Source organism: Bison bison, unplaced genomic scaffold, assembly GCF_000754665.1.
Source record: "Bison bison bison isolate TAMUID 2011002044 unplaced genomic scaffold, Bison_UMD1.0 scf7180017864473, whole genome shotgun sequence".
NCBI classification, from domain to species: domain Eukaryota; kingdom Metazoa; phylum Chordata; class Mammalia; order Artiodactyla; family Bovidae; genus Bison; species Bison bison.
Genome location: NW_011495034.1, coordinates 11,529,729 through 11,552,292, shown reverse-complemented (window position 1 = coordinate 11,552,292; position 22,564 = coordinate 11,529,729). Strand labels below are relative to the sequence as shown.

The 22,564-nt window shown below is 38.0% G+C and overlaps 1 protein-coding gene across 1 annotated transcript in view; it reads right to left on the bottom strand.

The window, feature by feature from the left end:
- Positions 1-22,564, bottom strand: part of MAN1A1 (mannosidase, alpha, class 1A, member 1) — a 173,528-nt gene that overhangs the window by 72,228 nt on the left and 78,736 nt on the right. Inside the window, exon 7 of the mRNA XM_010861958.1 lies at positions 723-817. Within this exon, the coding sequence (XP_010860260.1) occupies positions 723-817 (95 nt within the window). The remainder of the gene's footprint in view (positions 1-722; positions 818-22,564) is intronic.

Here is a 22,564-nt window from a genome sequence, read left to right as displayed (position 1 = left end):
AAGGAAGCTTAAGATAAAACTATTAACAAAATGCTCAGGCTATCATGAAAATTCAAACTATTAATACTTCCTGGGAGAATATGAAAAATTTGGTTAGCCCAAGTTTTTCTTGGGGCCCCATTCCTATGAACTTGGCATGCCAGGGTTCTCCACCCACATGGGATGAGGAGGATGGATTGATCTGGGTCAGTGGAGCAGTTCCCTTCCCTCCTTATAACTGTGGGTGAGCAGCCTCAGATGCACCCAGTCTCAGTTATACTTAGTTCGTTGCGTGGTTGTTCCACATGTTGTATCTGCTGATCTACATCTTGTATTATGCTGATTGATCTACATGTTATATCTTGGCAATGTCTCTGACCAGCAGCTTAATTGATGGAAGTGATCTAGGAACTGGCTTCTTTTGAGAGTGAAAAGCTTTGATGATAAAGGGATGTTTTTGGAATTTATGGCGAGACAGTATCATTGACACAATGTCACCATGAAATAGTGAAAACCTTGAATCCTGTCTCATGCGGATGACTCTCTTGAGGTCATTTGATCTCATGATGGGAACCCATGAACACTGAAAAACACTAATAACTTCCAACACAAGGACATATGCCAAGACTCCCAATGGTGTCAGTCATCAATACCATTCAAGTAAATATCCATCTGGTGTCTGTTTGTTAGACCACAATCTTGACTATTTCAACTTAAAACACGTTGAAAATGAAGAGTTTTACCTTTTTATATTCAGCAATGCCCAAGGTATTCCAGAGGGTGTTTGAAATGCAGGTAGCAATTTTACCCCAAGTTCCACTGCTTTCTTTCGAAATATCTGAAAAGTTAAACAGTTAAGTAAGCTACTGTTGTAAGAAAAACAAAATGTGCTACTCTACTATCCCACATTGAGTACATTTCTAACTAACATTTAAAAAAAAAAAGTGTTTCTGAAATTAATGGAATTACCCAGGAAAGTAAGAATGGTCCAGGGGCCACTGTGCTGTAGAGTATTTATTACCAATGCTGGTTGCACACTAGACTCATGTGAGGAGACCTGAATAATACTGACGTCTTGGTAGTGCTCCTGATGTTCTAATTTCTATGGCGTGGGGGCTCCCAGATCAGAACTTCTTAAAGCACCACCTGTGATGTCAAGTGATTCCAATGTGCATGCCCAGGGGAGAACTGCTGCTGCCGGTTAAGTCTTGGCCTGAAAATCCCAAGTTCTGGTCCTGTTCTGGTTTCACTTATTTACTAGGGTACAGAGAAGGGGGAAGTTGTAAAAAGATATATTATCTTACAAGTAATCTGTAAGTCCTCTTATCCCTCTGCAGTTTTAACTTCCTCTTATGGTTAAGTGCAGGTGATACGGAAAAGACAAACTTAAAATAGGTACAAATTCTGCCCAGAATTTAGTAAAGAAGGCAATGTATGAACATAGATATCTGACACACAGATAAAATGAGAGCCTGACATAAAGTCATCTAAGAGTTCCGATGAGTTCAGCAAGGCTGCACGGCATTTAGATGAGGATTGTATGCAGCATGTAATGGGGGGTTCATAATTCCAGAGGCAGGCTGAGAAGGAGATGGAGCACTGTGAAGGCATCAGTGTTAAGCACTGATGCAGGCAAGTGCGGGGCTGCAGAAGAAATGGACCAGGTCAGCTTCCCTGTCCAAAGCAAGAGGGAATACTGGTAAATGAGGTCTGGTATGCACAGCATGGGCCCAAATCACAAAGGGTCATAAATATAAGGCTAAGAATCTTACTCCATTAAAATGGAAAAATATTGAAAGTTTCGAGCAGCCAGTTCACTTGATCAGAACTGTGCTTTAGGAAGATTAAACGACATCCAGTCACAGTTTTAGATCCAAAGAAAAGCACCAATTTATTCACTGAAGGAAGGACCGCTACAGCGTTCCCTGCTCGAGCTGTGGCCACTAGCGGATGCCTTGTCCCTTCTCCTTGCCACGCTGTATGACCGAGTATGGTGGGCTGGGAACTTACTATTTCTTCCTGTCTCTTCCTCAAACAAGAGAGATGTGAGAAAAGCTACGGGAACCCTGAAAAGCATGGACAATGAGCAAAGTCCTCTTCCAGCCTGAGAAGGGGTTCATTAAAGCCATGGTCAAAGAAGCCTCTTGTGGCTTCTCCAGAGGCAAGGGTTCCAGTCCTTGGAACTCCTGCTGCAAGACCTAAGCCCCCCACAGAGAAGTCTAGGCACTGGGGCTTCTGGACTGAGAAGAATCCAGTGATACCAATATTGATGCTGCTTCTGAAACCCTACTCTTTCGGAAACTAACTCCTACTCTGTAATGAAAGTTGAGAAAATAATGAGTTTTAATGTAAGAATTTGGCTGACAGTCAATCTAGATAAACTAGCATTCCTGGAATACAAATGAGGACAAAGACATTTGTGGTATATAAGGCACTAAAGAAATAGAGATATCATTTTCCCCATAAAATATTATTATAACTCTTTGAAGTAGACAATTTACTGTTTTAACAGCTGATAGTGAATGGAAGAAGAAGAGAAAGAAAATAAGCCAAAAGGTATATTCTTTCTTTCCAGTCTCTTAGTCTAGAGAATTCCAAGTTCTCTTCTGCTGTAAGGAATTATCCAATCACTGCCCAGCCATCTGCCAACTTTCTAGTTTCCACCCAACTTTTAAAACTGTTAATTAATTAACTCCTTTACAAGAAACTTACATAAGACTGGAAGTCAGACTTGTAATTAAAACACCATCATGGATATTATAGCCATATGGCTCGGGAGTTGAGGGCTCAGGCTTTGAAAACACAATGCCTGCGTTGGAATCTCAGTTCTCCTTCAAATTGGGTAATCTTGGGCAAACTGCTTAATCTACCTATGCCCAAACTTCCTCCTCTATAAAATGGGGATGGCCATGTCCAAGGCCAACTTCCCTAGTTCCATCACTGACACTACTGTTCAGCCAGTCCCTGGGGCATGAGAGAGCACACATTCTGACTTTCATCACCCTTTGGTTATTAAACATCAACATCGAAGTTCCCAGAAACATCTCATTTATGGCTCATTCCCTTTCCGTGATGTGAACACAGTCCATATCTTCATTACCAGGGGCATGGCAGCAAAGAAGGTCTTCCTACCTAGGCTCCCATTCTCCAGGATTTCCCTTCCTATCGCCATTAGCCTCTATCTATTTTACCATGTTTTTCTTTTTATCATGTGATTTTCTTATTCAAGAAACCATCATGATTCCCTCTGTTGTGTAAAACATCAAGTCAAAAACTAACATACTGCCTAATCTACTGACCTCTATGAATCCGACCATCTATTATCTTCTGTTTTTACAAAGGCCATCCTGGCTCCAGCTTGAGTCTTCAGGGTCTCAAGTACTCATTCAAGTTCAGTCTACCTTAGTATCTTTAAAAAAAATTTTTTTTTTCCTTCAGATCTAGTGAGATATAATTGACATACAACGTTGTGTTAAGTTTAAGATGTAACACGATTATTTGATACATGTAGATATTGTGAAACGATTCCATAATGAGGTCAGTTACTCTCATCCTCTTGCGTAACTATCTTCCCTATGCATGTATCATGCCAGTTTAATATATTTATTTACACGGTTTTCTCATCCTAAAACACGCAGTGCTGTCTCCAGTTGGCTAATCCAAACTCACCCATTCTCCAGGCCAAGGTATTTATTAACACCTTCAGTGAACTTCTGCTTGACAATTGGCATCACCCAGTGCAGCATTTGATTACAGAAGCCAAGATCCAGATCTCTGTTTTCCTGTGTTACTCTCTTATATCCTCAAGTACTTTTCTTCTTCAAAAGTAGAGAAAAAAAATCTCCGTTTCTCCTTCACTACCTATTATACATATCCAACCCAAATTTGCTCACTTTGTATTAAATTTATTGATATCGCCACAGTATTCCTATGAGTAGTAGGTGGGAAGACATTTATAATCTTAGCTAATATACAGGAAGGAAACAGCAACCTTCCCCATTCCAAGGTTTTTGACTTTGCTGTTTTCCCTGGCAGTGATGCCCATTTCCTAGCTCTTTGCATACCTGTTTCATCCTTAACTTCAGCAATCTGCTTGAAAGTCCCCTTTTAAGAGAAGTCTTTCTTAAAAACCCCACATAAAGCTGGCCATCCTCATCATTTATCATATCACCGTATTTCCATCCCACTATCACACTCTAATTATCTTATCTGCTTGCTGGTTGGTTGACTGACAACCCCACTAGATGTAAACGTCATGAGGGCAGGACTTTTGTCTTGTTCCTCTTTGCTGTACGTATACACCTAGTATCCAGCAAAGTGGCTGGTCCTCAATGAATGTTCATTTAATAAAGGAAAGAATCAATCAAATATTAAATATATCTGGAGCACTCTAATGAGAAACCACTAATATTCTAGTGTCTGCAAAGTGTCTGTCCTATTCCATGAATTTCTATCATCTTCAATGTCTGCAAGTAATTATACCAAGTACTCTGCAATCTCTATGTTGGGCACAATTACAAAATAGTTTTCGGATGAAAACATTAATTAACCTATTGATACTTTAAATGAAATCATATGTGAGCCTAAATTAATTCCAATTCTTAACGTTTGATTTGTTACCTCCTCTTGAGACATGAAGAGGTTAGTTACTTGGAGGAGGAATCCAGATTCTCAAAGAGAATATCTTTCTACCCAAAATGGTGACTAATAAAATTCCAATTTAGCTTACAAAGTTAATACTGTTAAAAGAATGAAGGAGCAATGTCACAAATCATCGTAAACAGCAGTTTTTGTTTTTGTTTTTTTTTAATTTTATTTTATTTTTAAACTTCACATAATTGTATTAGTTTTGCCAAATATCAAAATGAATCCACCACAGGTATACATGTGTTCCCCATCCTGAACCCTCCTCCCTCCTCCCTCCCCATACCATCCCTCTGGGTCGTCCCAGTGCACCAGCCCCAAGCATCCAGTATCGTGCATCGAACCTGGACTGGCATCTCGTTTCATACATGATATTTTACATGTTTCAATGCCATTCTCCCAAATCTTCCCACCCTCTCCCACAGAGTCCATAAGACTGTTCTATACATCAGTGTCTCTTTTGCTGTAAACGGCAGTTTTAACTAGCACATTTTAGTTAATGTGCTCAAGAGTAAAGACCACAGAAAGCACACTAAATGGTACTTCAGTGTCTCTTCCCAGGGGGCAGGCATGATGGAGGGTGTGCTAGACCCAGGCCAGCACTAGGTCCAGGACGGGTTTTACTATGGTTCAGTAGAAGGCCTGGGCCTGCCACTTAACCATTTTGATCTCAGTTTCCCGAAATTGGAGAGCGGGGTTGGTAACTTCTAGTTTTGACTTATTCCTGAAAAAACTAGCATCAGAAGTCACAAAGCTAGTATTAAAATGAGACTGGCAAAAAAGCAAAACTATCATAATTTTTTAATAAAGATAGAAAGTATTAATGTGCCACCCAATTCTTAGTCTGTCTTGATTTGTTGGTACTTACATTGGGTAGGGTGGATTTTATAAAGTTAAGAGGCAAAGATGAAAAATGACAGGTAATAAAATGTAATCTGTGCTGATAATAAAAGACATACTCTTTTTAAAAAAAAATGACCATTAAAACTAAATATGGCCTTGGGTAACTTTCAGCAATCAGCTTGAAACAGGCAGATATCTAATGACCCAAAAGGAATCTTCAAAAAGATTCTGCATTATAGAAACTCTGGTTACATTCACATCAAAAAAACTCAAAACTAATAAAATTTACTAGAAGGGTGGTAAAATATTATGAAATAGCTTCTGAAATAATCTTTCAAGCATGTAACTAACAAATAGATTTAAATAAAAACATTTATGGTCTAAAGTTAAGAATTTCAAAATAACTACATCCAAATTGTATATTTTCATTATACTTAAATAACATCATCACAGTCTTATTGCTAGAAAACTTCAGATTTCAGAATCTATCAAATAAAAACATTTATCTTTTTACTTTACCCTTACAGATAGGATTAGACAGGCTGTAAACAAGATGTATGGCTTTCTTTGCCTTTCTAGTTTGCAGATCCCTGAAGAACTGCACAAGGATATTTACACACCAGAGCAAATAAGGAAAGAAGAAATGAATAACAACAGACAGCTCTAGAAAGAACCAGTTTCAGTTCAGACATGCTTCGATTTGAAATGTACAATTAATATAAAAGCCTTTCTTTAAATGCTCCTGCTGAAAACTTCACTGTTAAAAGATCAAACACTAATTCCCCATTAGTACAAGCAGAGTTTACCTATTACTCATTTTTGCTACATAAAGCTTTCAGCACAAGATGCCGCTGATCTCATAAATATCTTTGGCTTAAAATAACTGAAATAACCCACATATCATTAGCTGAGTTGATTAACACATATAATATGGGCCAAATTTAATCACTCAACCAATAAGCTACTGTATTGAGCTACTCTGGCTTTTCAATTTAGAGTGGAACATGGAAAGGTTTAAATATTTGAATAAAGGTATAAAAATAGTTAATCCAGGAGAAATTTAGAGCTAAAAGGGACATCAAAGGTCATCTAGTTACATAATCTTGGCTTACAGATGAGGAAACTAAGGTTCAGAGAGGCCCCATTCCCCTAATTAAATGCTCCAAAGTGGGATGGTTTGGTGAGAACTGCAGCCAAGTGAATGCCAGTTTCATGCCATCCCAGATACATGTAATTCTTCTGATCTGGGGGGATTGCCCCTGTGAGTCCCTTATGTGTAAGTGTGTACACATCTTTCATTGCCTCTTTCTAATCTTTGCATTCTCTCTACAATTAAGCAAAACACTAAACTGAAGTTTTTCTAAATTAAACAAATTATCTGTTGTATTTGTCAAACTGTACTTTGAACTTCATTTTTAAAATTTATAAATTTAATTAGATTAAAATTGTTATCAACTGTTCTTTCTTCTGTGATTCAGTACAATTCAATTTTTAGCCTGTAGGCCATTAGATGAAGAAAGTATTCTTTACTTCTTCATTCTTCTGAACAATTAAAGCACTAACATCTTCCCAACTTGTTTACTGAAAATAACAAGGATATGCATACTAACCTACCAGTAATCACAGGTTATAATAAAGAAGAACCACAGGTTTTAACAGGTTATAATCACGGGTTAAAACAAAAAAGAATAACTCTATCTTAGACTTGACTTTCTAAAGCACAAAGTTTGAGTGAAAAGAAAAATTTTCTGATAAATTTAAAAAAATCTAGCCATAGAATGCTCTTACTGAACAGGCATTTTAGACTTGCAAGTGAAAGTCGCTTAGTCATGTCCAACTCTCTGTGACTGTACAGTCCATGGAATTCTCCAGGCCAGAATACTGGAGTGGGTAGCCGTTCCCTTCTCCAGGGGATCTTCCCAACCTAGGGATAGAGCGCAGGTCTCCCACATTGCAGGTGGATTCTTTACCAGCTGAGTCAGCTTTTAAAAGATCATTATTCTTATGAAATAATTAACAGCTACTGAAACTTTTAAGTTTGCTTTTATACTATCCCCTTGTCAAAATGAAATAAATGTTAATAAATGAATTAACAAAATTGCATCCTGATACTGATTTTTTCCTGAAGGTTCAATCTCATTCTTTAGCATGGAAGATTTTAAAAAGTTGAGAGAGCAAGATGAAAAATGGGGAGAAATATTGGGAAGAACTTCAGGGTATTGTTCAAGGTAGACATCACTAGCATCCATGTTGGCAGAAACCAATGCCACCTTACTCATAGAAGTAGTCCTGTATTTTTCTTGAGCATAAGCCACAGTCAAGGTGGCCTGGTAGCAGACACACTAAACAGGGCCTGAGTTCTAGCTCAGGGCTTACTACTTACCTGTTCTGTCACAGTAACTATGCGTCATTTCAATTCTCTAGTTTTTTTTTTTTTTTTCCTTGTAAAATGCGGGCACTAGATAAGACACTTTCTAAGGTACTTTTCTGCTCCACAGGAAGTGGGTTTAAGACTTAAGAAGAACTTACTACATGCTTCTCAGTGTGGTAAGGGCGATAAGGGAGATACACAAGAAAAAATAAGATCCCTGATTCCAAGAAACTTATATCCAGAAAGGCAAGTCAGTTATATAAAACTAGATAAACATAAAATATACACCAGAAAACAACCGTATGAACCAACATAGAAGTAGAGAATAAACTCAGTGATGAGAGACTTCACTTTCACTTTTCACTTTCATGCATTGGAGAAGGAAATGGCAACCCACTCCAGTGTTCTCGCCTGGAGAATCCCGGGGACGGCAGAGCCTGGTGGGCTGCCGTCTATGGGGTCACACAGGGTCGGACATGACTGAAGCGACTTAGCAGCAGCAGCAGCAGCAGCAGGGGAATAAAAAAGAGAGACTGAGTTAGGTCATGGGGGAGAGTAAGACTGAAGATGGCACTTCTGTGGGTGCAGATGCGTATTCATTTGGGGGTTGGTATGTACATATTTGTGCACACTCTGGGTTAATATCGTGGAGGACGGGAGACACAGCAGAAGGGGAGAGGAAGGAGCCTGACTAGAGACGAAGATTAACAGGGTCTAGAACATGATAAGACAGAAACAGATGAAAGAAGGCAGGCTAATGACCTTAACTGTCAGGGACAGAAGTTAAAGCGCTGGTTAAAAGAGCACATCAGTTGGGTCAAGAAAGTCCCAACACTTCTGGTCTTGGTTCCTCCCATTTACAAGTGGAAGGACTTCTCAGTCATCAGGGTTCTGAGAGACGTGGCAGGGAGAAAGGCGGTGGTTCTCCCTGGGAGCTTTTCTTAGTTGTAAGGGCAAAGATACATTAAGTGACAACATTAAGAAACATTACAATGTCTGTCTGAAGGAAAGACCTTGAGAAGTAACTAGGGTCCTTTTAAAATAATGTTTTCTCAAGAAGAAAGTATACATGTGTTGTAGAGATAAATGTAGCAGGGACTGGGAAAGAGGAAAATAGAGTGATAATCAAAAGGTATATGTTCTAACATACATTCACTATGAAAGTTAAAAATGCACAGTAAAGGAGAAGAAAATCAATGGCTAGATAGTTCTCACACTTAGAATTATTGTGAGGTGTACAACAGATTGTGTTATCTAGATGTTCTAACTCCTAAAGCACTGGCCCAGGAACTGTTATAAATAACAGTATAACAGTCTGAGCCATTACACAGGGCTTAAAGATAGATTTCTGAGCTGATCTTTCCAACTCAATTTAAGTTTAAAAAATGGGCAAGTTGCCAACAAAATGTTTTGAAAATACACAGTTTATTGTGTATTTAATATTATTTAATATTAGGTAAGCATGTCAAATAGTTTCTGGACTATTTGCATCAAGAAGGAAATTATGAAAACATGAACCCTATTCTGGTTATTATTTCTAAAAGAATTTGTGTGAACCATCACACAGAGGTTGTTAACATGTGATATCATAGTGTTAAAAGAGGAACTGTTTGGTTTACTATTATGTTTATAGGTAAACCTCACAAATCACTTGAAATATACAGAATCCAGGCTTAGAAACCTTTGCTTCAAAGAAAGAAAAGAGAAAGAAAATAAGAGCCTCATCCAAGTAAATACATTGTGATTTCCTGGCATTTTTGAGTTATGAGGCATTCTCTGCTAGTGAGTTTCTCCAGATACTGAATCTTACTTCTAAGAGTATTGAAATATTCATAGTTTAACCTTTTTGTCTCAGTTTTATAAACATGTTTATCTGCTCTTTTGATTTAGTGCAATTACACAAATCCTGTCTTGATGACTCAGCATCAGCATCACATGAGTTGGGGCTAGAAGATCTAATTCTTGGTCATCAGCTGACTGAGTCGTATGATCTTGAGCAGCAGTCCTTAACCTTTTTGGCACCAGGGACTGGTTTCATGGAAGAAAATTTTTCCACAGACTGGGGGAGGGGAGAGGAGGAGGGTGGTTTCAGCATAATTCAAGCCACATTACGTTTATCATGCACTTTATTTCTATTATTATTACATCAGCTCCACTTCAAATCATCAGGCATTAGATCCCAGAGGTTGGGGACCCCTGATTTCGAGAACTCACTTAACCCCCTCTCTGCCTTAGTTTCTAAGTATGTGAGTAAGGGATCATTCTTGCAAATCACAAGATGATTAAATATGATTAAATGCATAAGTGCTTTTTAAAGGGCATAATAGTTAACCATTATCATTGTTCTTTGCTATAAGACACTGGTTCCTTCAGGAAAATGGAAGCATATTAGACTTTTTGTCCACATACTAAATGGTCCAAAAAACTGCTGAGCTTTTATGTCTGCTTTCTATAACACTACTGTTTCTTTTGTTATTAGATATCCATTAATTACAATGAAGACTTCTCACTACAACAGCCTGCAACAGTAACTGTCTGCTTTCCCCTAAGTTGCAGACTAATTTTTGTAAACAGCTGTCTGTAGTAGGGCTTAAGGATAAGTCAAACATCTCTTCTTATGGTGTGGGGTGTGAATTTCAGGAAACATGCCCTCTTTGTCAGATGACTACATTTGAACTACTAACTCTATTGGTATGAAAAAGAATTAATTAGTATATTATTTAGGAGTAATAGTTTGCAAGTTTACAAAGTAAACTAAACACCCATATCTCCATAGATTTTGTTTTGCTTTTTGTTTAAAAAAAAGTGCAAAATGGAAGCCACTCCTTTTTCATTTTATCTAAGCAAATGTAAACCTATCTGGTTGTGCATCTATTCCCATTAATCGGGCGTTTTTTGATTTCTGCATGACCTGCCTTTATTTATTATACATGGATACCTCCACAGTACCTATGGGCACAGAGTTCATAATTTCATGTCAGTTGATTGATGAACATTTTAAGTTATCAAAAGGTACAAAATTTGGAAGCAGTGCTATTTTTGTCTTATGCTTGTGTCCCTCTAAGCAAGGTGATTAATTTCTTTTAACCTCAGTTTCCTTGTCTACAAAATAGAGACATATACAGTTGCATTCTAGAACTCAAGAGAATTTTTTTCCTATTCTTTTTCCCATGCCAAAACTAAAAATTTTAATTTTCTTACTATGCAATAAAACTATTCTCACTATTGAAAAATCATAAAATTAGACAAAAAATAGAGCCCCATTAATCCTATCTGCAAAGAGTTGGACACGAGCCCCATTAATCCTATCTGCAAAGAGTTGGACACGACTTAGTGACTGAATAACCACATTCCTATCCACCCAAACACAATTATTCTTAACATCTTAACTATCTCTCTTCTAAATGGAATTGATTGCATTTCTTTTGAGAAATGGCATCTTTCCATATACACTATTTTGTAATGTTTTAAATTCATCCTCAGCAACTAAATCAACATTAAATACATCATGCAACATCAGAGGTCAGCAAACATTTTCTGTAGAGTGTCAGATAGCATTTCAGGCAGGCACATATCTCATGTCGTGATTTTTAAAAATAATCTTTTAAAATGTAAAACCATTGTTAACTCTGGTAGTACAAATCAAGTCTCAGACTGAATTTGTGCTGTAGGTTGTTGACTTTTGTTTTATATCAGTGGATAGATCTCTGTATACAGGTGTATGGATATGTCAGAACTTAGATACAAGTCCCATATCATCTGACACTTAGGTTTCCACTGTCTAGATGTTGCCAACAGTAGTGAATAAACATCCCTGTACATACGTATCTGTATGCATGATTATTTCCTCAGGTTAAATATTTGAATGTGGAATTTCTGGTCAGAGGGCATTTGCTCCTTCACTTACTCATTAACTCTAGCTGTAGGGTCAAAGCAGCCATAGACAAAGTGTAAATGAATGAGCATGTCTATAGTTTGCCAATCCCTGGATTATACTAACTTGATTGAAAGCATCAAGCATTAAACATTTTTCATTTAAATGAAGAGATTTAAAAATATATTCATATATCCTACTTCAGGACAACACTACTGTTTTTAATAGATCAGTGTTATATTCTTATAGTACCATAAATAATTCAATGAAATGTCTTGTATTAACAATAATCAGACCAGAATACAAAATGTCACATAACTCAATACTTTTCTTATTAGAAGACTTTTGAAAATATCAACTGAAATAATTCAGGACGCATTTCCTCTTTAAAATATGAGCATAAATAATAACACTACAAAACATAATTCATCTTGTGAACTGTGGTCACTCTTGTACTATGTGAATGTTTTTAAAAATAATTACACACATAGACACACACACACAGATACACACTTCAACACAGCTTAAACTTCCTAAATTATGAGCATTCAAAAAGGAACCTGTACTATAATTTTGACCTTTTAGAGATGTCAAGTCATTTATTCAACAAATATTTATTAAACGCCTATGAACTACATGTCAAGTTTCACAAGGTACTTGGAATACAAAACTAAACTTTGCTGTGGTCAGTGACTCAAACACTCGTTTTTGAAGAGTGACAGTCGAAAAATATTCAGAGGAGTATTTTCTGATATACAGGGAAGGCTAAAGTAATAACTTCTATTTCTTCTTCAAAAAAAATGAAGACATATTTTTAAAGGTATTAATGGCAGAGGCTGTGCTTCAAGAATGTCAAGCAGAGCAGAAGGCTATGGTCCTGCCTTAGCACATCCTCCACCTGTCTTTAGAGGAAAAACATTAGCCGAAGAATAAGCTTTACCAGAGAATTATGAAAATGCAAAAAGAAAGGAAAACAGTCAAAGGAGGCCAAATAAGAATAGTGTAGTCATTAAGCATAGTCAAGGACTTTTAGTATCTTCACAAAGGCTAATAATATTCCAAGCCATATCCTGTGAGTTGTCTTGTAAAGATACTGAAACCCCCAACAGGTGGAGGAGGTTAAGTACACGATGTCCAGACTGTGGCCATGACAGAAGATGCCACCATTACGAGAACTGGCCTCAAAGATAAGGAAACAAACTGACATTGGAACTGAAGATTAACTAAAAACAATCAAGATGACACTGGTCAAACCAGCATCTGCATGACCAATTTTTCAAGATCACTGTTAGAGCTGACTGTACTGTTTCTACATGTAGCCCCTTCCCCCTCCATCTATAAGAGCGCTTGCCCATGATTTTTTGTTTTGTTGGTGGTGGGTTGAGGCAAGGCAGTTGGCTTTTGGGTAGGAGTCTGCCCTCCTCCCCAGTTGCTGGCATCCAAAATAAACTTTCCTTTCCAAATAAAAAAGAAAACGAAGACAAGTACAATACTGTTGTATTACTTCACAAAGTAATCAGACAAATCCTTGCCATTAGTCTGACCATGCAAAATTGGCAAAGGTATCAGATATATGGAAAAACTACAAAACTGTAGAGAAAGCTACCATTTAGGTGTTTTCGAAGATCTCAAATGCAGCTTTAGACCAAACTGAACACATACATTTGTGTGTGTGTGTGACTAGTCAACAACTTGAAGGTTATCATTTAGATGGGAATCACCTACAGGAGTTAAGAATTGACCTATTAGATCTGTAAAAAGAACTAGCTCCAATAGAAAACACTGAAATAGTCTTCTGTAGAGACTCATGGCGGAGAAGGCAATGGCACCCCACTCCAGTACTCCTGCCTGGAAAATCCCATGGGTGGAGGAGCCTGGTAGGCTGCAGTCCATGGGGTCGCTGGGAGTCGGACACGACTGAGCAACTTCACTTTCACTTTTCACTTTCATGCATTGGAGAAGGAAATGGCAACCCACTCCAGTGTTCTTGCCTGGAGAATCCCAGGGATGGGGGAGCCTGGTGGGCTGCCATCTATGGGATCGCACAGAGTCGGACATGACTGAAGTGACTTAGCAGTAGCACTAGCAGAGACTCATAGACAGGGAAAGACTATATATCATTTATATGTGGAATGTTATAAAGCTGAACTCAGAGCAACAGAGGAAGCGGTCAGGTGGGATGATGGGAAAGTGGAAAAATGTTGATCAAAGGGCATATAAGATGAGTAAGTTCTGGAGGTCTAGCGTATGGTATGGTGATTATGGTTAACAACAGAATATTATTAATATATACTTGAAACAGGCTAAGAGAGTAGATCTTAAATATTCTCACCACAAAAAAGAAATGATAATTATGTGATGGAATGCAGGTGTTAACTAACCCTACTGTAGTAATCATTTTGCAATATATAAATGATCAAATCAACACTTTGTACATCTTAAATTTACACAATGTTATATGTCAGTTATATCTCAAAGAAGGTGGAAAACAAGTGAGACTTAAAGTTCTGAGAAAGCACAGTGGAGAAAACATGGCAGTCAAAAGATAAAAGAGGAATAAAGCAGTGCAGTTGAAGGGCCACGCAGTAGACCCACAGAATCAAGATGCAAAGGAAACGGAGTCAAGTTCATTTAACATTAAACAAAAGCAACCCACAAGAGTCAGACATGACTTAGTGACTAAACAACAACAAACAACAACACAGTGGGTTGAAACTTGACGTGAGAACAGTAGTAGTTCAGTTGCTAAGTCGTGTCCGACTCCTGCAACCCCACGGACCGTAGGCTACCAAGCTCCTCTGTCCATGGTATTCTCCAGGTAAGAATACTGGAGTGGTTTGCCATTTCCTGCTCCAGGGGATCTTCCTAATCCAGGGATCGAACCCAGGTCTTCTGCACTGCAGGCAGATTCTTCACCAACTGAGCTATGAGAGAAACCCAACATGAGAATAGATACATGTGTATGTGTGGCTGAGTTTCTTCACTGTTCACCTCAAGTTATCACAACATTGTTAACTGGCTACACCACAACACAAAATAAAAAGTTCAAAAGAAAAGCCAAAAAAAACAAAAATACTTGACATCTATGTCAAAAATTTCATCTGTAACAAAACAGTAAGAGTGGGACATTCTTGAGTCACTTATAAGGCAGTACTGTTGAAGACAAAAGACTGAGAATCCTAGGAAAAAACAAATGTCTCTTTTCAGTTCAGTTCAGTTGCTCAGTCGTGTCCAACTCTTTGCAACTCCATGAATCGCAGCACGCCAGGCCTCCCTGTCCATCACCAACTCCCGGAGTTCACTCAGACTCACGTCCATCGAGTCAGTGATGCCATCCAGCCATCTCATCCTCTGTTGTCTCCTTTTCCTCCTGCCCCCATCCCTCCCAGCATCAGAGTCTTTTCCAATGAGTCAATCCTTCGCATGAGGTGGCCAAAGTACTGGAGTTTCAGCTTTAGCATAACTCCTTCCAAAGAAATCCCAGGACTGATATCCTTCAGAATGGACTGGTTGGATCTCCTCACAGTCCAAGGGACTCTCAAGAGTCTTCTCCAATACCACAGCTCAAAAGCATCAATTCTTCGGCGCTCAGCTTTCTTCACAGTCCAACTCTTACATCCATACATAATCACAGGAAAAACCATAGCCTTGACTAGATGGACCTTTGTTGGGAAAGTAATGTCTCTGCTTTTCAATATGCTATCTAGGTTGGTCATAACTTTCCTTCCAAGGAGCAAGGTCTTTTAATTTCATGGCTGCAGTCACCATCTGCAGTGATTTTGGAGCCCCCCAAAATAAAGTCTGACACTGTTTTCACTGTTTCCCCATCTATTTCCCATGAAGTGATGGGACCAGATGCCATGATCTTCATTTTCTGAATGCTGAGCTTTAAGCCAACTTTTTCACTCTCCTCTTTCATTTTCATCAAGAGGCTTTTGAGTTCCTCTTCACTTTCCTGCCATAAGGGTGGTGTATTCTGCATATCTGAGGTGATTGATATTTCTCCTGGCAATCTTGATTCCAGCTTGTGCTTCTTCCAGCCCAGCGTTTCTCATGATGTACTCTTCATATAAGTTAAATAAGCAGGGTGACAATATACAGCCTTGATGTACTCCTTTTCCTGTTTGGAACCAGTCTGTTGTTCCATGTCCAGTTCTAACTGTTGCTTCCTGACTGACCTGCATATAGGTTTCTCAAGAGGCAGGTCAGGTGGCCTGATATGCCCATCTCTTTCAGAATTTTCCACAGTTTATTGTGATCCACACAGTCAAAGGTTTTGGCATAGTCAATAAAGCAGAAATAGATGTTTTTCTGGAACTCTCTTGCTTTTTTGATGATCCAGTGGATGTTGGCAATTTGATCTCTGGTTCCTCTGCCTTTTCTAAAACTAGTTTGAACATCTGGAAGTTCACGGTTCACATATTGCTGAAGCCTGGCTTGGAGAATTTTGAGCACCACTTTACTAGCGTGTGAGATGAGTGCAATTGTGTGGTAGTTTGAACGTTCTTTGGCATTGCCTTTCTTTGGGATTCGAATGAAAACTGACCTTTTCCAGTCCTGTGGTTACTGCTGAGTTTTCCAAATTTGCTGGCATATTGAGTGCAACACTTTCACAGTATCATCATTCAGGATTTGAAATAGCTCAATTGGAATTCCATCACCTCCACTAGCTTTGTTCGTAGTGATGCATTCTAAGGCCCACTTGACTTCACATTCCAGGATGTCTGACTCTAGGTGACTCTTTTAAAGGGTTAGAAAACAGAAACTATTTCTTTTTTAGAGATAGACGAAGAAAAACAAAAATTCTGGCCAGGTCCAACACAGATCTTGGACTTTGAGGAAATAAGCTTTCAAAAGCCTCTTAAAAAATCTTCATTATAAATTAGAGTAATGATAGAAATTAGTGTCACATATTCCACGGGGATTATGACAGGGTTCTTCTGTTTGCTTTATTCAACTAGAGTTGTCCCTAATATAAATGAAAACCCAAATAGCTTATGGTTCCTTTGATACGACGTTTGTCAGATTTCAGGAAAAAAGCTTTATTATAATTCTTTATCTTTACCAATTCTTTATCTACCAAATTAGGACATGGTTTCCTTATCAGTGCTGAAGGCCAAATTTGGATGTCTATTTTCTTAGTTGATTTTTTTTAAAAAGAGGAATCCTGTTAATTGCAAGGGGTCAGAGGTTCTCAAACCAGCAGCATTAGCATCACCTGGGAAAGGCAAATTAGCAGCCCTGCATTGAGATCTACAGAATCAGAAACTCTGATAGTGGGGCCCACAAATCTGCATTTTAATAAGGTTTCCTGGGAAATCTGATACATAGCACAGTTTAAGAAGCACTGAACTAGGTGAACTCAGGTAATTCAATAAGAATGGGAACTAAATTGATTGGAATGAATAATAAAAATATTTATTGCCATGGGTATGATGTACACTGTTTCTGTAGTGAACTAAACAAAAAAATCTTTAATAATCTTCAAGTTTAGCAAATAGAAGAGGTATTAGGCCATGTGATGCTGAATCTGCAGTTTAACAGCCAACTCTCCATTTGCTGCTTGCCTGATATTTAAGAGCAAATGGGACAGCCAATTCCTAAACGAATAGCAGTCATCGCGGCATAATTTCAGTCTTATGTGCTTGCCACTGTGGTTTAGGAGCTTATTTTACTGTTAAGTCATGTCTCTAAGTCACTTAATAGCATTAGAATGGAAAGATATGGTCAAATTTATGAGGCCAAGAATGAACCTCCTGTGAGTACTTTACACCACATTGAGAATCTAATTATTGGTTAACAACACAGCATTTATTAGTTTTCTCTCTCTTCATACAGACTCTGAGGCAAATCAGCACACAATAGTATTGTTTTAAAGAGCCATTTATATGTAAAATAGCTCTTGTATCTGTTTTTGGTAGTTCATAGGTTAAAAAAATCCCCCTTTTAGGGTAAGACTGGTCATACAAGGTCAAACACGTTAGAAAACAATAAAACAACTATTTTTCAACCACGAGAGCTACGCCAATACCGTAGATTTGAAATCACATAATTGAAAAGTGTTCGTAAAATAAGGCACAGTATATGAACAACGGGAAGAAGATTTACGTTCAGCTTTCTTAAGATATATTTTGGGCTTTTTTTCATTAAGGTTCTTAATAAGGAAATCAACAAGAAAGAAATGGAAACTAGTGGAACATATGTAAATATTTCTTGATGTCTAGATTCCTTAGAAAACCTGCAAAAGTTAAATATATAAATATTTTTAGGTTTCCTAAGGCCTTTCCAAAGGCTAGGCTTTACTTATCAACGATTGGTTAGAATGTAGAATTGGGGTGGAGGGATCAAACATACTGGGTTTGTGCTGGTTGAATAATTTCTTACATTTAAAACAATCACGATAAACATTTTTCATTAAAAAATACAAATACAGTTAAATAAAATAATCACACAGCTAATTATGATCATGGACCCCATGCATCTCAGTAGATCGCAAATCAGGTGTTTTAAGGCTACTCCTTTTCCTCATGAGTTGTTTTATTTCCTCCCCCCTTTTTTTCTTTTTTGCCTTCTTCCTCCTTTCCTAGATATCTTCCTCTTTTATAGCTCTTGCAATAATATATACTTACACTGTGAATCGATAACATTTCATGATAAAAAGAACATAAAGAGATTTCACCCCAACTACCTCTAACATGCTAACTGTAAGCAAATATGCAGACATAAATTATAAAATCTGAACAATGTGCTTTGTTTATATTTCTGTCCTGTAAGAAGTCATTTAAGTAGGATGAGAACCTCTGAGAAAACACATTTAGTAAGAACTATCAAGTTCAGGGATGCTAGGATTGAGAAAGTTTAAGTAGGCTTTCAGCCATATGATTTCCCAAAGACTGATCTGCATAAATGATTTTGGCCAAGTAATAAACAGCTGATGCCTATGTAGAATTCACTATATTCCAGGGACTCTTCTGAATGTCGGCATTTACTAAGTTGCTCTATCCTTCCACAAGGCTTCTGAGGTGGGAAAGGTTATCATCCCTGATTATGTTCACACAATGCCAGCAAGAAGCAGAGAAACAGAGATTGGAATGCCACAGTCTGGTCCCAGAGTTTATGGTCTTGACCACTACTCCACACTGCTGAAACTAAATGTTGTTAACAATTCTGAACAAAAAGTAACATTTCTTGTAAAATGAGAAATGAATTAATTAAAAAATTGTTCAGTGTTCTCTATATATGTTATATCATAGTGAAAGTCATCAGTCGTGTCTATTTGCGACCCCATGGACTATACAGTCCATGGAATTCTCCAGGCCAGAATACTGGAGTGGGTAGCCTTTCCCTTTTCCAGAGGATCTTACAAACCCAGAGATCAAACCCAGGTCTCCAGCATTATAGGTGGATTCTTTACCAGATGAGCCACAAGGGAAGCCCAAGAATACTTGAGTGGATAGCCTATCCCTTCTCTAACAAATCTTCCCAACCTAGGGATCAAACTGGGGTCTCCTGAATTGCAGGTGGATTCTTTACCAACTGAGTTATCAGAGAAGCCCTTATATCATAGTGCATCCTATTAAGTATATAATAAGTTTATGACTAGAAAATTTACTACCAAACCTAAAAGTGATAAATGAAAAACTGTTTTCAAGTTATTTGGACAATCTGTTTCATAAAGTAAAAAGATGAATGCTGTAAGTCAAAGTATCTGTTCAATCAGCACTTTAAGACAAGTATTATAGAATGAATATTTGTTGTTGTTATTTAGGAACCAAGTCATGTCCTACTCTTTGCAACCCCACAGACTGTAGCCCACCAGGCTCCTCTGTCCATGGGATTCTCCAGGCAAGAATACTGGAGTCTGTTGCCATTTCTTTCTCCAGGGGGTCTTCCCAACCCAAGCATTGAACCCGCCTACTGCATTGGCACGGAGAAGGCAATGGCACCCCACTCCAGTACTCTTGCCTGGAGAATCCCAGGGATGGGGGAGCCTGGTGGGCTGCCATCTATGGGGTTGCACGGAGTTGGACACGACTGAAGTGACTTAGCAGCAGCAGCACTGCATTGGCAGGAGGGTTCTTTAACACTGAGCCACCAGGGAAGCCCATATAGAACATTGACATGTACTTTACACTTGGATTAGGCTTGTTTTATATGTGAAATATGATCTTTAATGTATACACATCAAGCTAATGCAAATACATTAAATATTCTTTCAAATAAAGAACATTCTTTCAATTAAGAAAGAGATCCAAAATAGATCCCAAGATTCAAAATTGATTCCATCGAGCTTTGACTGTTCTTCTGGGTAATCTCTTTTATTATTGATATGTTTTAAGCATATTTAAATTCCAAAGATACACAGAGGTGTATACATATCTTCCCACCCACAACATACATGCCTACAGAATGCATAACTAAAGACACACATCCTAGTAATTACCATCTAGGTCAAGAAACAGGGCTCTGTCAGCCCCACTAAAGGCCATCTACCTGTGTGCCTCGTCCCACCCATTACTCCTTCCCTCTCTCCAAAAGTAACCACATCCTGGCATTTATTCTTAACATTTATCAACCAAGAGCGCATCCTTAGACCCTATAGTCAGCCTTGCCCACTTTAAAAAAAAAAAAATTACTTAAAGGCCTCTTTTAAACCATAGGTTGCCTCTTTTCCCCTTTCATTTCTTTTAATTTATCTGGACAAATTTAAGTCATTGCAAACCTAGGAGCCTCACTCTGCACATCTATAGTGCAGTTCAATACATTCTTCTCACAGTGTTTCTGACAAATTACAAGCTGGATCCAGGGACTTGGTTCCTTTGACAACGTTCTAGGTGATACGTTCTTTTATCAGGAGGTTTGTATGTGGTTTGCTTTCCTTTTGAGAAGTCAGCAGCTTTGATAATCATGGCCTGGATCCATTAACTCATGAGGAGTTGTAAAAATGGGTGTGCCTTCACCTTTATCATTTCATTTTCATTTATTAACAGAAATAATTTTATTAAGACACTTGGCTTATCTACCACCTGGTTTCCTGTGATACAGTTCACATAGGAAAGGTAAGTCAAAAGCTTGGTTCTTTTTACCAATTTTCATGGTAATAAATTGCTTTCCTTTCATTCTTTGAAGGTGACCAATTGTTTTTGATTTTTGATATCATTAAGAACTTACAAACTTAAACATATTTGGTGGGTATTAATCTGTTACATTTCTTATTTATACTGAAACTCAAAATGTCCATCTTTTGAAGGAGGGAGTCTCTTTTAAGTTGGCCCCTGTGTCCTTTTGACATTACTCTCGTAGTCTTTGTCCGTGTCTTTGTCACCTGGTTTGATGTTTCAGAATGATACTGTACATTTTTTAGATTTCAGCCATTTCTCAGAAGCCCTGGTTAGTAAGGAATCAGAATTCAACACCCAGTCTGGGCATACTTCACTGTTTCCAGGCCTTTTCAGGGGATACACACACTTATTTATATATTTTAAGATAAAGTATCTCGTAAGTTCTTACCAATATTTTCAATTAAATTTCAGAGCTATGGTGTTTTTCTTTTTAACATTTTCATCATATAATTTACCCATTAAATTACACATTTCAGTGGCTTTAGTATAGTCATACTAAATTGATTCCCACAACAAATTTTAGAACATTTTTTATCACCCATCCTAAAGAAACACCATGTTCATTAGCAGTCACTCCTCATTTCCTCCAACCACTTCAGTCCTATGCAACCTCTAATCTACTTTCTGTCTCTATAGATTTGCCTACTTTTGACATTTCATAAAAATGGACTCATGATACACGCTCTTTGGCTGTCTGAAGCTTGTTGCTTGGTATATCCATCAGGAAGGGCTCTTGGAAGCAATACTTCCCAAGTTCCTGCATGAAGATAATAGTTTGTCAGTGCCCTTCACACCTGAAAAGTCAGTTTTGCTGGGTATAAACCCTTGTTTCTCATTCTTGCTACAGCTGCCAGAATTGCCTTTGAGTTTGTCATTAAAATGGGAGATTTGTTTATAACAAAAAGCAATCTGCATTCAAATTTTGCATAAGAAAGGAGTTAAGACTGTGGGTGTTCATAAGTAAAGAACCAGTGCATATTCCTCATTGTTTCTGTGTCTACAGCAGTTTATTGTTTTCCTTGCAGAGCTTCTCTAATTTTTAGCATCTCCCTTCCACTAACAACCAGCCAATTCATCTTCCATAGGACACAAGGTTTTTCCAGAGCATAAAGAGGCCAACTTTCCTATTTCTATTACACCCCCAGGTATTTACATATCTGGACAACCTAAGAAGCACAAATCTGTATTTCACTAGAAGGAGTTACTGAATTTATACCCCAAAACAAGAAGTTGTGAGTTATGAGGAGGAAACTTCTCCCACACACCCACTCCTCCAATTTACAACACTCTATGAACTTGAAAAATCCATGTTTCATAGTTCCAGAACACTGCATTTAGAGGATACTTAAAAGACATTTATTTCCCATTCCATAACAGCAAATTTATGAAAAAAAAATCTGAAAGTGATAAAATGGCTTGTTCAAGGTGAGGCAACCACTAAACAGGGTCTGAGAAGCCAGGATTCCAGAGTCTAAGAGCAACGTTGCTTCCACTCCATATGAGCTACTTAAGCTCACTTGGTAGATGCCTCCAAAACAATGAATATTTCAAGTAGCCCCCTGTTTACAGATGGTTTACCTGTAGGCCCCAAATGTGGCAACTTTCCTGAGAAATACAATTTTAACTAATGAGAGCCTCAGATCATTACTCGGAAGTCTACTCCTATTATAGGGTCACAGGGAGTAGCTAATCCTCATAAATGGAAGGAGAGGCAGAGTTTTAGGGTGAGGA